The sequence below is a fragment of the Aulonocara stuartgranti genome (genome assembly GCF_965226115.1).
Source record: "Aulonocara stuartgranti genome assembly, chromosome: 19".
In the NCBI taxonomy this organism is placed as follows: domain Eukaryota; kingdom Metazoa; phylum Chordata; class Actinopteri; order Cichliformes; family Cichlidae; genus Aulonocara; species Aulonocara stuartgranti.
The window spans coordinates 1901487-1915386 of NC_138955.1; the positions used below are offsets into that span (position 1 = coordinate 1901487).

General features: G+C 43.4%; 1 protein-coding gene across 1 annotated transcript; it reads left to right on the forward strand.

The window, feature by feature from the left end:
* Positions 1–1049: 1049 nt before the first annotated feature.
* tgfb3 (transforming growth factor, beta 3) lies at positions 1050–13395 on the forward strand. The gene is made up of 7 exons (XM_082515260.1): positions 1050–1820; positions 6171–6334; positions 7555–7684; positions 7839–7946; positions 11108–11264; positions 11837–11990; positions 12080–13395. The coding sequence occupies exons 1-7, from the start codon at positions 1475–1477 to the stop codon at positions 12236–12238; spliced, it is 1218 nt and encodes a 405-aa protein (XP_082371386.1). The 5' UTR covers positions 1050–1474; the 3' UTR covers positions 12239–13395.
* Positions 13396–13900: the final 505 nt, after the last annotated feature.

Consider the following 13900-nt stretch of genomic DNA (forward strand, 5'->3'; position numbering starts at 1 on the left):
CAAACAAACAAACAAATAGATGCGTGTATTGATATTGATAGGGAATCTGCTATAATGCCCCTACTGGTCGTTTGTATGTGAGAACGTATATAAAGTAATGATAACAATGTTTCCTTGTACTACTGGAGCTCCCCAGACATTACTGTTGAATAAATAAGACGCCTACTCCGAATATATGCCCCATTTTTCTCTCTGATTTAATGGTGAGTCAACAGATAATTATGGTGTGTCCAAAAAATAAAAAATAATTTTAAAAAAAATCCTTGGATAATTACGTCCGGAAATACAAACAAACAAGCAAATATATATATATTTAAAACTCATAATATGAATTCATTTTTAAGAGTAAAAATTACATCACTAAAGAAAAACAGGAGGTATTGTTGTCGCTTTTTATTTTTATATTTATTTTGTTTGTTTCTTTGTTTTGTTGTTGTCTTTTTCTAAATGGATAAAGTGATACTCTTGTCCTCAGTGCAAAATATCTCATTTGAGGACGCAGGCAAAAAATAAAGATGAAATCAAATTGTACCTTCAATTCCCCGCGTGGTCCGCGAGATGTCGCTGTCTCCTTTCATTATGATACTGGGGAGGCGCTGAACGGTAGCAGCCTGCAGAGGACCGCAGCTCCCTTGCGCACCCTCAGAAGTTCTGCATGTTAACTCTGAACTTTACTTCATTGGCACTTTATTTTGCCCACGATTAAAAATATTAAGCACGTAAACCTCCTCAGGTTTAGATTTTTGAACTGCTGTGAGCGCGCGTGGGGCACACAACAGAACGTGACTTAATTTCAGCCACATCCATAAAATGCTGCTATTCACTTGACAAATGAATGCAACCCTTCTCTCTTGCGAAATCTCATTGCCCAATATTACGCTGCGTATGATTCAAACACTGTTTGGCAGCATGAAATTCAAAGTCTTATTTATCTTACTACGGAGTGGGACTGAGCACATTGTCCGCACTCGGTCTATAGCTCGCGGCCCCTCCCTCAGAAACGTCACCGATGGTGGGTATAAAGTATGAGTGAGCGTGGAAAGCGTCTTTAGTGTGTTTGAGGTTGGACTGCAAGAAGACAACAAAGACGCACTGACTCCATATATATATTTGCACAAGTGGATGGAAAGACCCCAAATGCAATGGAGCAACTAAACGGCGGTGGAGAGATCGGGTCCCTGTAAACTACAAAGAAAGGAGAGGGGAAGAGGTGCCTGAATGAGACAAGGGGGAATGAAGAGTGTAATTAAGAGTTTTGTTGAAGAGTCGAGACCTTTTTGCACAATTGCGCGGATTCGCTCCCATGGAAATGCGCATTTGGCAAAGATGACATAGCACTCGAGAAAATGGGATTCCTCCAGGAACAGTACTCACTCGCGACTTCAATGAAAAGATAAAAAGGGATATTTTTTTCTTCTCCTTCTTCTAATATTACTTGACAAGGCTTCGGCTGTGAGCGAACGCAGATTAAAATATGAATCTGGGCAAAGCACTTGTGTTTTTCCTCCTCTCAAACTGTGTGACAGTGACTTTCTTGCTATCCACTTGCACCACAGTGGACATCAAACACATAAAGAAAAAGAGAGTGGAGGCCGTCCGGGGACAGATTCTCAGTAAACTCCGAATGACCAGTCCGCCTCAAACAACAGGTCCAAGTCAAGTACCGTTTCAGGTTCTGGCACTTTATAACAGCACCAAGGAGCTCATTGAGGAGCTGGGGAGAGACCGGCAGCAGAGTTGCGGACAGGATAACACGGAGACAGAGTACTACGCCAAAGAGATTTACAAGTTCAACATGATCAATGGGCCACAAGAAAACAGTGAGTGTACTGTTTTGGGGTTATGAATGTTCCAATTTTTCCTTTATAAGCCAATAAAGTAGAAACTCCTCCTGTTCTAGGTGTAGATGCATAATTGTGGTTTATTTTGAACTTTAAAGAAGAGTTGATGACCACACGCAATCCCAAATCATTCCAGTTACTTGCGCAAACGCTTTTTATCTTTGTCACGATGTCCAACCTAATTATTACGCGAGGTTACAGGGGGGGGGGGGGGGGGGTGAAAGACAAATATTTTTTTCCGGTTGGTGTGAAAGTCCATTCTTCTCTGTGCGGCTTTTTACGCGCAGACGCTCCGTGGCGTCGCGCAGAGGAAAGGGCAAAGTAAACAGTCTAATTGGAATGAGCACAATTCCTCATGCATACCTCACACCAAATCCATGGGAACCCCAGCCTTAGTCTGACACATTCCTAAGCGAGGAAAATTCTCAGGCTGTTAAATCTGCTATTTATTGCCAACTCCAATACCTCATTTCCATTTTTCTGGCCGTGAGATCCCCAATATTTTTTCTTCCACTGTCACTCACTTCTATTTCCCCCCCACTATTTCCTTCAAGTAGCTCCGCGTTATGATCTAATTCCCTCGTTCATCCATATTGGTATTTCCTGTATAAACTATGGCCCATTGATTGTTCCAGAAATCAGAAGCAGAAGCCCGCTGAGCTGCAGATTCTCCAGAGAAAGCCTAAGTGGAGCAATTGGATTGGTGCCCACTCACGGTCAGAGGCCGGTTAGCGCACGGTGTAGTGATTCTGAAATCAACAGGTGTTTGTGCAATGCTGTGACGCTGAGCAGAACCTCTGCCGGTTCCAGCAGAAGCCCTGAATCAAATCCATTTCACAGGTCCCACAAAGTGCTTCTGACATTCAAAATACACAGCTCCGGGTTTATCCACTGGTCAGAGGTAGTCAGAGCTCCCAAAACAAACAGAGGTCTAAGGAGTGGGATCAGTGATGGCCAGGTGCCCAGGACACATCACTGGTCTCACACCGTGGGCCATAATGTAGGTGATAATACAAGACATGAACACACTGGCAGCACTTTCTTCCCAAACAGCTTACTAGAGTCACAGATTGTTTAAATTAACAGAAGGTGCCACATGCATTAATTAGCAGTCTTCTCTTCCTTTCCATTATGTAATTTTAAGGAGAGCTGGGCATGTTGCAGTATGCAGAAACATAATGTCTGTCACCTTGGTATTTCTGCTGTGTAGTTCATTTTCATTCCTGCTGAATCTAATGAGTTTTGCATTCGCTGCTTTTTGGAAGGTGGGAGTGTTTAGGGAAAAAAGTCAAGTTTGGCTTTTTTCGTGCTTAGTTAGGAAGTTAAACAGAAACCTTTCACACACTCTTTAATGCGACGTTTGCACCCAGACTGCTTTGCTAGACACGACTGCGAATGCAATGCGATGCAATTCAAAGCTTTGGCCATTTATGAGCAGATGAAACAAAACTGAGTGAGAACAGGAATTTGGAGCTTCCTTTCCTTTTCTTTTTCCTGGTGCATCACAAAGCCGGTGGGGATAGTGCTGCTGAGGAAATTAGATAAAGACATATTTGAACTGAGGGGCGACCTGCAACACAATAACAGTTTAAGAGTCTGCTGACTGGCCTTGACTAGCTCATTGGAGCCTGCAGCCTCAGTGAAATTTCAAGCCAATCACTGCCTCAGTGTTGGGTCAGTAGAGAAAAAATGAGGACCAACTCTGAGGACAGCAGAGTGTCTGATATATGGGATAGTAGAAAGATGATGTCACCTGTACAAACAGAGACAGAGGTCTTTGGTCTGCTTCCAAAGAAACAGCATGGCTCCATCAAACTCCCACGCCTTTACCATTTTTGCTTCCTCATCTTCAATCCAGTAGGAGGAGAGTGGGGGGGGGGGTCGTCACTCATTGCATTGTTTCCTCCACACTGCCATAGCTGATATCTGCAGTCCGATGTAGGAATGGACTTATTTCTGATGAAAAGCAACGTTTGAATTTGGTACATTAAACCCTCGGCTAACTGGGGAGGGGAAATCAAACTTTTCCATTAGAGCATGATGCAAATTCACATCCCAGATGCAGCAATTTCAGGAAAATAATAAGAGAACTCCAGCTAATGCAATTTCTGTTCTGCTTTATGAGATCTAGACACCACAGCAGCTGGCTAGCACCTGCTGACTTGTGCTTTCTGTTTCCTTTGTTTACATCCACAAAGCTGTGGAGAGACTGACATCACAAGTATCCTTTGGGCAAAAGAGCAAAGAGAGGTGATTCCTTTGAGCTTCGTTCCGGGAGATTCCGTGTCATGGAGAGAATCCCAGACACCGGAGGCTGAACGCGTGTCAGGAGCTGAGGTGTGGTCGATAGCGTCTGGGCGAGGCAGCAGCAACTATTCAAATGTCTGTCTTCGGGCATTTTGGACAACTTTACTCCCTAATCCATCCTTTGAAACCCATATGTTCAAATTAATTGGGTGATAATGCGAGAATGGAGTCAGGCGGGCATCATTTTGTTATCCAGGTTTTTTTAAAAGTGTGACTATAAATATACTTTTGCAGATGTGTTAATGACAGCCTCTCCCAATAAAACTCAAAATAAGCATGCTCTGACCTTAGAGCAGTGTGCTATTTTACAGCGTTTTTAGAAATAACATGAGAAGTTGTTTTAATTACTTATACAGTGTTTAAAATATAGAGTGTTGCTTTGTTTGGCATGGAAAACTATACACCTTGATTTTTTTTACTAGTAGAAATTAAACTCTGGAGAAGCTTATTGACATAACCTGTGCCGTGTCAAACAGTTAATACATTAAGCTTGTGTCAGCATCCTGATACTCAGCCTTAAACTCTATCATCTAAAAATGGACGGGGGAGTCGGGAGTGGTGGTCAAATCAATTTGTGACTGTATCTCACTTTAATTATACAAGCAATCCCCTTCCACTCACCAACATGGAACAAATTACCTTTCAGACCCTTGGCAAAAATAAGCCATAATGTGAAATCCACCTAAAACCATTGCAATGGGAAAAATGAGGTCATCCAAAAAGGAAACCAAAGACTTGATTAGAATTTCAAATCTCCCCTCGAAGTGGGGCTTTCCACCTTCTGTGGGGGAGACGGAGCAGTGAGTGAGTGAGGGGAGGAAAAGGGCTACTGAGGTTTCCTCCTTATAGATTGTGTGGAAACGCTGGACAGATATCTGGCTGGGGACAAATGCTGAAAGGTCAAACTATAAATAGGGAAAGCTGAAATAAAATCAAAAAGAAAAAAAAACTTTGTGGAAATATCAGATAATGACTGGGAGGACACTGAAATAGGATTATGGGTCAAATGAAGTACAGATACTCGGAGATGTGCAAGTTCCTTTTGCATGACACAGAAAACGGCCTCACTTCTGAGTTTCCATTTGTCCCAAATCTGCTCGAGGTGCAAATCAGCTAAAGGTGCAGTGCCCCTTTCAACCATCAGCAAATCCGAGGCTTTGGTAATAAAGCTTAAGCTTGAAGTAATAAATTAGCCATGGCTTGGCTGTAAGTGACTGTTTCCACTTGGCTCATAAAAAGTTTGCTATGCGCTTGTTTTGCTCAACAGTGCATATGCTGGGCCTGTTAAAATAATAAACTGCTCTATGGTATTATGGTATAAAAAGGAGAAAGGCTTCAATGCAGCAGGAAGTTTTTTCAGATGGGATCGCGGTGTGGCCATTCATTGGGCCGATTGTGCTAAAGGTCAGTGTTCAGTCATAAACACACACAAGCACCATGTTACAGTGTCCAGTGAGTTATTGCTTCTCCCTGGTGTGGTGGAGTCTCTCTCTCTCCTCGGTGCCTGCTCAGGTGCTGTTCTCCTCCAGCACGTGAGCCCGCATGTTCCCAGCTAAACCTCTGAGTTCCAGGGAATACTTGGCTTCTGGCTGAGCCCTCGGAGCACCTGTTGGGTTCAAGTGCTGGTGGGAGGAGGAGCACGCTGCTGTCCCACTGTAGCCTGCTCCACTAACACATGGGACATTTGGTTTTCATTTCATGACTTCAACTTGTTGCTAACTCGGACCGCACAAAGCATAAGCAGATGGTTTGCGGTAATGGCTCCCTTGATAGACTAGAAATTGTTTTTTTTTCTTTTAAAAAAATAGAACTTTTGCTTTTATCTTTAAACTATTCAAATTTGTAGAAAGGGAATCCTCGGCAAAAGGTTTATCAATTATCGGCTCAATAAACATGTCCACCCCTGTGAGGATGTCACTGTGAAAATGTGCTTTTCACAGTGAAGTAGGAGCTTAAGGGAATACAGAAAAAAACCAAAAACAAATCAGATCTTTTATGTCATTCTTTCCATTTTACCTGCAGATGACCTCCCCAACTGCCCCAGGGGCATCACCCCCAAGATATTCCGCTTCAATGTGTCGATCATGGAGAAGAACGCCACCAACTTATTCCGGGCTGAGTTTCGAGCCCTGCGGATCCCCAACCCCAGCGCCAGGAGAAACGAGCAGAGGATTGAGCTCTACCAGGTGTGTGAACTGGCCGTTCATTTCCACTATTAGCAGAGTCCAGAGGTGGGGTGGGGTGAAGAGGGGGAGAGCTGAATTTCTCTCAGAAGGCCTGTGTGGGTCAGTGAGAAAGATGAAAACATTTATATTAGGGTGTCCGGCTCCCTCAACCTCTCTTTTCAAGTGCTGATCATTATTCCGTGTGGTTAAAATCAAATGGATTCTACATCAGGACAGATTTAAGAGCTTGTGCAGCCGTCTTTAAGAAACCCTAGATTACCATTCAGCAGTTTCTTCTTTCACAGCTGTCAATCAAAGCAGCTGTCCATCCATGTAGGATTAAGCACGGAGTATATATATATAAATCTCTGTGATCTTAAGCATTTTAGAAGCGTGTTAATGCATACATCTGGTATAGGCTCGTGTGGGGTGGCAGGAATAGATTTTTTTCTTTTTCTGTTTCCTCATTAATCTCCCATGAGAGACTAGAAGTAATGATCAGGTTCCAACATTTCCTGCCAGGGAGACAAGCGTCTCCGGACTGCATACCGCCTCTGAGGCAAGGCTCTGGCCAGTGCTGAATACAGACTGTCAGGGCTTCAGATTGTTTCCAGGAGCCTAGGAGGAGATAGAGGCAGGGTCGCCCACTGGGGGGAGTAAATGGAGCCACTCACTCGCCCCCACATTTTTTAGACTGGAACTGACTGGCAGAGGGCTGACGCTGGCAGCCCTGCCGCCCCTCGTTCCCATAGGAAGACAGATTAGATGCTGACATTGTTCAGAAACCTGGTTATCCATAGCACCGCTCATACCCACCACCCAAACACATTTCTCCCTACAGATAAACACCTTTGTTCAAATACATGCTGGTGCAGATACAAACTATATTTTCCGCTGTCAGTCTTTGCCCAGTGGGAGCGTCGACATTCTAACAGAGCGGCAGCTTTAAATGCCCTCAGAGATACTTTCTGACACTGTGTGTGAAGGATAAGTCAAAGTTTAAACGGCTGACTCGAAGGACGGCCAGGTTCCCACTGGCAAGAGGGTAAGACACAGGCATTAACTTGCAAAATGGGGATATCAACACACGGAGTCACTTTTTCCATGAAGAGTAGACATTTGGCCCAAAGGCATCCTGGAGAGTCTGGCTCAGACAGACAGTCTCGATTCTGTGCGCGCATGTGTGTGTAAAAATAAAAAGAGTTTATGCAGCTGGGTCACATTTTCATCTTTCCTCGCAGATCCTCCAGAAAGATGACCCCAAAGCCAAACAGCGCTACATTGGGGGCAAGAACGTCCTGACCAAGGGAACGCCTGAGTGGGTCTCCTTTGATGTTACGGAGACGGTGAGAGAGTGGCTGATGAATCGACGTGAGTGGGACACCACATTTTCCTCGCATCACACCTTATTACATGTCCTGCCAAATAATAACCGGCTCGTGTGAAACAAAGGAGAACGGCCTCAGGGCTGAAAATGTCTGCTCCTTACTTCTCTCTGCTCTTGTTCCTCTCCCCCCACCCTCAGGGACCAATCTCGGCCTGGAGATCAGTGTGCATTGCCCCTGCCACACCTTCAGGCCTAATGGCGATATAATTGAGAATGCCCATGAGGTACTAGAGGTCAAGTTCAAAGGTGAGATTGCATTTGATACCCAACTTGTGATGGATTTCACAGAGTTATGAACGTTGTGCTTTTAACAAGGCTTTAAACTGTGATCAGGTAAATAAATCAAGAAGAGTGTTTTCAGGTAAAATTAGGAAAACAAGTGAAGAACTAAATGAGGAGAACGAGGCTTCTCTCTTCTCTCCACAATGAATATGAAGCAGTGTAACTTAACGTCGCAAGCACTATGACTGGAAGCAAGAAAAATACACAATCGTTCTCCTCGGCTGTCTAACTGAAAACCTTCCACTGCAACACTTTCACTGTTGTTGCTTTCATTCACTGTGAAATCAGAAATCTAACAAATAGCTCCAGGAATTCAGTCTCAGACTCGGCCTCTTTCTATAGGTTTCCGAGACTCGTGTGTTGTCCCAACTCCCTGGCCCAGACTGTGGTCTCTGAGTCTGTGTTTGGTCAGGATTTTTCTCTGCTTTTGATCTTTCAGTCTCTTGAGATGTTGTATTAATGATTACGAGCCAGATAGCGCTTCAGTTTGTTTGGCTTTTGTTTGATTTGTCGAGCGTTGAAGATAGGCATCTATTTTTCTGTTGAAAAATTCCATTTATTCTCATTAGTGCTGCAGAGGCACAGGTGGTTTTTCGGATGATTTACATTAGGGGGTCTCAGGACTAGCTGATTCAGTGGTGGTGCTCTTTTATGTCTTTTTGCTCATTAGTTATCAGCGGATCTTGACACACGCTTGTCTCTACAGGGAGTGCAGAATTATTAGGCAAGTAGTATTTTTGAGGAATAATGTTATTATTGAACAACAACCATGTTCTCAATGAACCCAAAAAACTCATTAATATCAAAGCTGAATGTTTTGGAAGTAGTTTTTAGTTTGTTTGTAGTTTGAGCTATTTTAGGGGGATATCTGTGTGTGCAGGTGACTATTACTGTGCATAATTATTAGGCAACTTAACAAAAAACAAATATATACCCATTTCAATGATTTATTTTTACCAGTGACACCAATATAACATCTCCACATTCACAAATATACATTTCTGACATTCAAAAACAAATCAGCGACCAATATAGCCACCTTTCTTTGCAAGGACACTCAAAAGCCTGCCATCCATGGGTTCTGTCAGTGTTTTGATCTGTTCACCATCAACATTGCGTGCAGCAGCAACCACAGCCTCCCAGACACTGTTCAGAGAGGTGTACTGTTTTCCCTCCTTGTAAATCTCACATTTGATGATGGACCACAGGTTCTCAATGGGGTTCAGATCAGGTGAACAAGGAGGCCATGTCATTAGTTTTTCTTCTTTTATACCCTTTCTTGCAGCCACGCTGTGGAGTACTTGGACGCGTGTGATGGAGCATTGTCCTGCATGAAAATCATGTTTTTCTTGAAGGATGCAGACTTCTTCCTGTACCACTGCTTGAAGAAGGTGTCTTCCAGAAACTGGCAGTAGGACTGGGAGTTGAGCTTGACTCCATCCTCAACCCGAAAAGGCCCCACAAGCTCATCTTTGATGATACCAGCCCAAACCAGTACTCCACCTCCACCTTGCTGGCGTCTGAGTCGGACTGGAGCTCTCTGCCCTTTACCAATCCAGCCACGGGCCCATCCATCTGGCCCATCAAGACTCACTCTCATTTCATCAGTCCATAAAACCTTAGAAAAACCAGTCTTGAGATATTTCTTGGCCCAGTCTTGACGTTTCAGCTTGTGTGTCTTGTTCAGTGGTGGTCGTCTTTCAGCCTTTCTTACCTTGGCCATGTCTCTGAGTATTGCACACCTTGTGCTTTTGGGCACTCCAGTGATGTTGCAGCTCTGAAATATGGCCAAACTGGTGGCAAGTGGCATCTTGGCAGCTGCACGCTTGACTTTTCTCAGTTCATGGGCAGTTATTTTGCGCCTTGGTTTTTCCACACGCTTCTTGCGACCCTGTTGACTATTTTGAATGAAACGCTTGATTGTTCGATGATCACGCTTCAGAAGCTTTGCAATTTTGAGACTGCTGCATCCCTCTGCAAGATATCTCACTATTTTTGACTTTTCTGAGCCTGTCAAGTCCTTCTTTTGACCCATTTTGCCAAAGGAAAGGACGTTGCCTAATAATTATGCACACCTGATATAGGGTGTTGATGTCATTAGACCACACCCCTTCTCATTACAGAGATGCACATCACCTAATGTGCTTAATTGGTAGTAGGCTTTCGAGCCTATACAGCTTGGAGTAAGACAACATGCATGAAGAGGATGATGTGGACAAAATACTCATTTGCCTAATAATTCTGCACTCCCTGTATTAATGTTGAATAACAGCTATAAATCTTTTGCTCTGTTTGCTGATGCTGTGTCGAGTTGGCAGAGAGATACTTGTACAAAAGGAGGTAGACTGGAAATTTCTGGATTTTTGGCCTACATTTCAAAAAGAAATCTTTTGTTTTAGTGCATTTACTGCCTCAATTAAAGTTGCCTGAAGCACTGATGAGGAGTCCTCGTGTGCTCTACAAAAATGTTTCTCATGGTGAATTAGGATGCATTTGTCATAAAATATCACTCACAATACTTTTATTATTATGCAACCGGTCTATAAAAGTACTTTCCAGTCCAGTCATCAACATGTTCCTCTAGCAGCAAAACTCACTGAGGTCTTTTTGTTAAGATAATGGGTTTCCTTTCTAAGAGGAAGAGAGAGAGGCACAGAGCATGGGAATACAATCGATCTGGTATCTCACTTAGCGCTGGGGCCCCCAGGCCCTCGGTCCTGGGAACGCTCTTGACTGGCTTGGCCACAAGGAATGTGCTGCCACGGCGCTCAGACGTTTGGCCCCAAATTAAAGAGGGCCGTACATATCCACCAGCAGCATCTCTCCTGAGATATCCACTGCTTTAGCTATCAGGGATAGAGTGGATGAGCAGACACTGGCCCAGGGGGAGAATGGAGGGGAAGAAAGGAAGTTAGAGGGACCAGTGTGAAATCCAGGAAGGGAAGAAAAGTGAGACAGAAGTGAATGAAGTTGGGCCTGGAGAGTATTCATATGTAAGAGTTACAACTGATTATGCTGACTGAAACTAAATCTTACTTTCACTAACATCAGCTGTTGAAGAGTCTTTAAAAAAAATGTGTAGTTTTTTTCCCCTTGATATCTTTAAAAAAACCCTCCTCCTGCAGGGATGGAAGCAGAGTATGACGAGCAGAGCCGTGTGAAAAGCCAAAAGGAGCAGCTGTACCCCCACCTCATCCTCATGATGCTCCCTCCCCACAGGCTGGATGCCCAGGCTTCCTCCCGAAGGCGCAAGCGGGCACTTGACACCAATTACTGCTTCAAGTAAGCCTCATTCGCTCCCCCTGGAAAATGTAATGCACTACTTAGACTATTGCTCATCATCTTAAAATAAATTCTCCCAAAACCGTTTCTCTCTGGCTGCACCTGCGCTGACAATTTAAGACATTTGCCTACTGGGCTAATATTCCAGGGACACTTGAATAAAGCACCCGCATCCAATTAAAATATCAGCTGTCACGTTTCAAAAAACATGACAGGGAAGACGTGTAAATAAGCGCAGAACACACAAAGAATACATGCAATAAACTTGTTAATCACCCAGATGAGCATGGCGGAGGTACTAGATTATACAAGTCAGGATCTGTCTCGGTACTAGCAAACACTACCGCCTCTTACACACCGTCTCCTCAACTCTGGATTTCCTATGACAGGCAGTACCAAAGACACCTGGGCTGACTCCAAGAGGGAAAAAAAAGGGCACACCTAAGACTGGAATTTCTGAACTTGAGTCTCATCTCTGACTGAGGCCACGGGGCGGAAAATGTATACTTAAATTTGCGTGTTATCCTCCAAATCAAGAGGGTAATCATTGTCTCCCTCTTTCATTTCTGCAGCAATTACGAGGAGAACTGCTGCGTGCGACAACTATATATTAATTTCCGTGAGGATCTGGGATGGAGGTGGATACACCAGCCCGAAGGGTACTATGCCAACTTCTGCTCTGGTCCCTGTCCTTACCTACGCAGTGCAGACACCACCCACAGCTCGGTGAGAAAAAGTGCCACTTCTCGAATCCGTTTTGGTGTTTGGAAATGTGCTTGCCAACCCTCATCTCTTTTGTCATCTTCCTTTCACAGCTGCTGAGCCTGTACAACACCTTGAACCCCGAAGCGTCCGCCTCTCCCTGCTGTGTTCCTCAGGACTTGGAGCCCCTAACCATCCTCTACTACGTGGGTCGCTCCCCGAAAGTCGAGCAGCTTTCAAACATGGTCGTCAAGTCCTGCAAGTGCAGCTAAACTTCAAGGTCTTCGAGGGAGGGAAGGGGGGGGGGGGGTGCCCTGTGAGAAGCAAGGCATGGGATTTGATCACTCCCAGCACTGCCCGAAGCGGGTATGAGGAATTAAAGCGGGCAATGTACAGTTTGGCCTCCATGAGTACCTCTTTCCCATGCTTTAGCTTTGCCCAAGCTCTTAAAAAACAAACGAAAAAAGAGATGGAGTCCACTACAGCTATACTTAGAAGACCTGTCATACACCACTTCACCAACAGCGCTCTCAAACCCATCAGACCTCTTGGTAGTTAATTACTTTTTGACATCAGTGTTTCTCATATTTTTTTGTTTTTCCAGCATTTTGTACCTCATGTCCACGACTATTGGTAATCAAAGGCCATTTTCAGTGAAAGAGAAACAGAACAATAAATGACTGATCCATTCTCAAGGATGCATTAAAAAGAGAGAGAGGGAGAGACAGAGAAGGACTCAGAATGCAGACTAAACTCAGCATACGCCAAAAGAGAGCAAACACATCACACGGGACACATTCAAAAAGTCCGAGCTGGAAACTGACGCTGTGCGCGCCGCGGCTCCCTACACTGTTTGTTTAGGATTAAATGCTGTCGATTAAAAATGATCTAAATGAAAAGACAACATGCTGGAAACCGATCGTTATTTCAAAGTAGTATTTCCATGGTTATGTTTACCTCTATAATGCAACAGGACTGGTGATTCCAGGGATTGTTTTGTTTTTAAATGAAGCCTTTTCTGTTGTATGAGATGATGTAATGTCACTAAGTGAACTTTAATAGATCACAAACTGTAAATGTTTTTCTTATTACTCTTGGAAACACTTTTTTTTTTTAATTAAAAATGTTGGACAGTTCGTTTTTTTCTCCTTTACTGTTGTGGTATTTATGTTTTAGTTTACACATGTTTTAGGGTGTTTTTATTTCAAAAGGTCAGGGGCTGAATTTCAAGTGTTCGAACAAAATGAACAAAAGTGGTTAGAGTCACAGTCATCGTGTTTTTTAATGCTTTCCAAGTATTCATTTCAATTTTGTTTGCTACAAACAGCCTCACTGGTCCCAAAAATACTACATTTCCATGCATATTGTAAACAGTCAAAGAGATTATAACATGGTACAGCCCATATGGAAAATAAACAAAGAAAAAACACCTGTAGTAAATGTTTATGTTTTCTAAGCATGTCTCAAAAACTCACATCCCATACAGTGATTTACTCATCCTAGTGGCCTCTTTGTATTTTTCTTAATATGGGAATTGAATAGGAGAGACATTAGCTATAAAGGGAAAATCCAAGAGGGGACACCTGTATGAGCAAATTACTGTTAAATGTATTAATAAAACATAAATATTTACTATTAGAGGAAAGGAGTTGTTTTTCGTCTCAGTTTTCTTTTCTTTACATTGTAAACAACGCTGTCACCACATTACATTACACACACTGATTTGGATCTTGCTTTTGGGAGTTCTGGCTTTAATAGGTCGGACTTCACAACATGACGTCAAAGAGCACATGTTACAAAAACATTCACCGTCAAGTTACATGTTAAAACAGTTGACCTGTTGTACTGCATTGAAAACTACAATCTGTGCACACTCACCCAGGTGATAGTCATCAGCTGATGTGAGAAAATCATGCACAAAATTCAAGTATTTC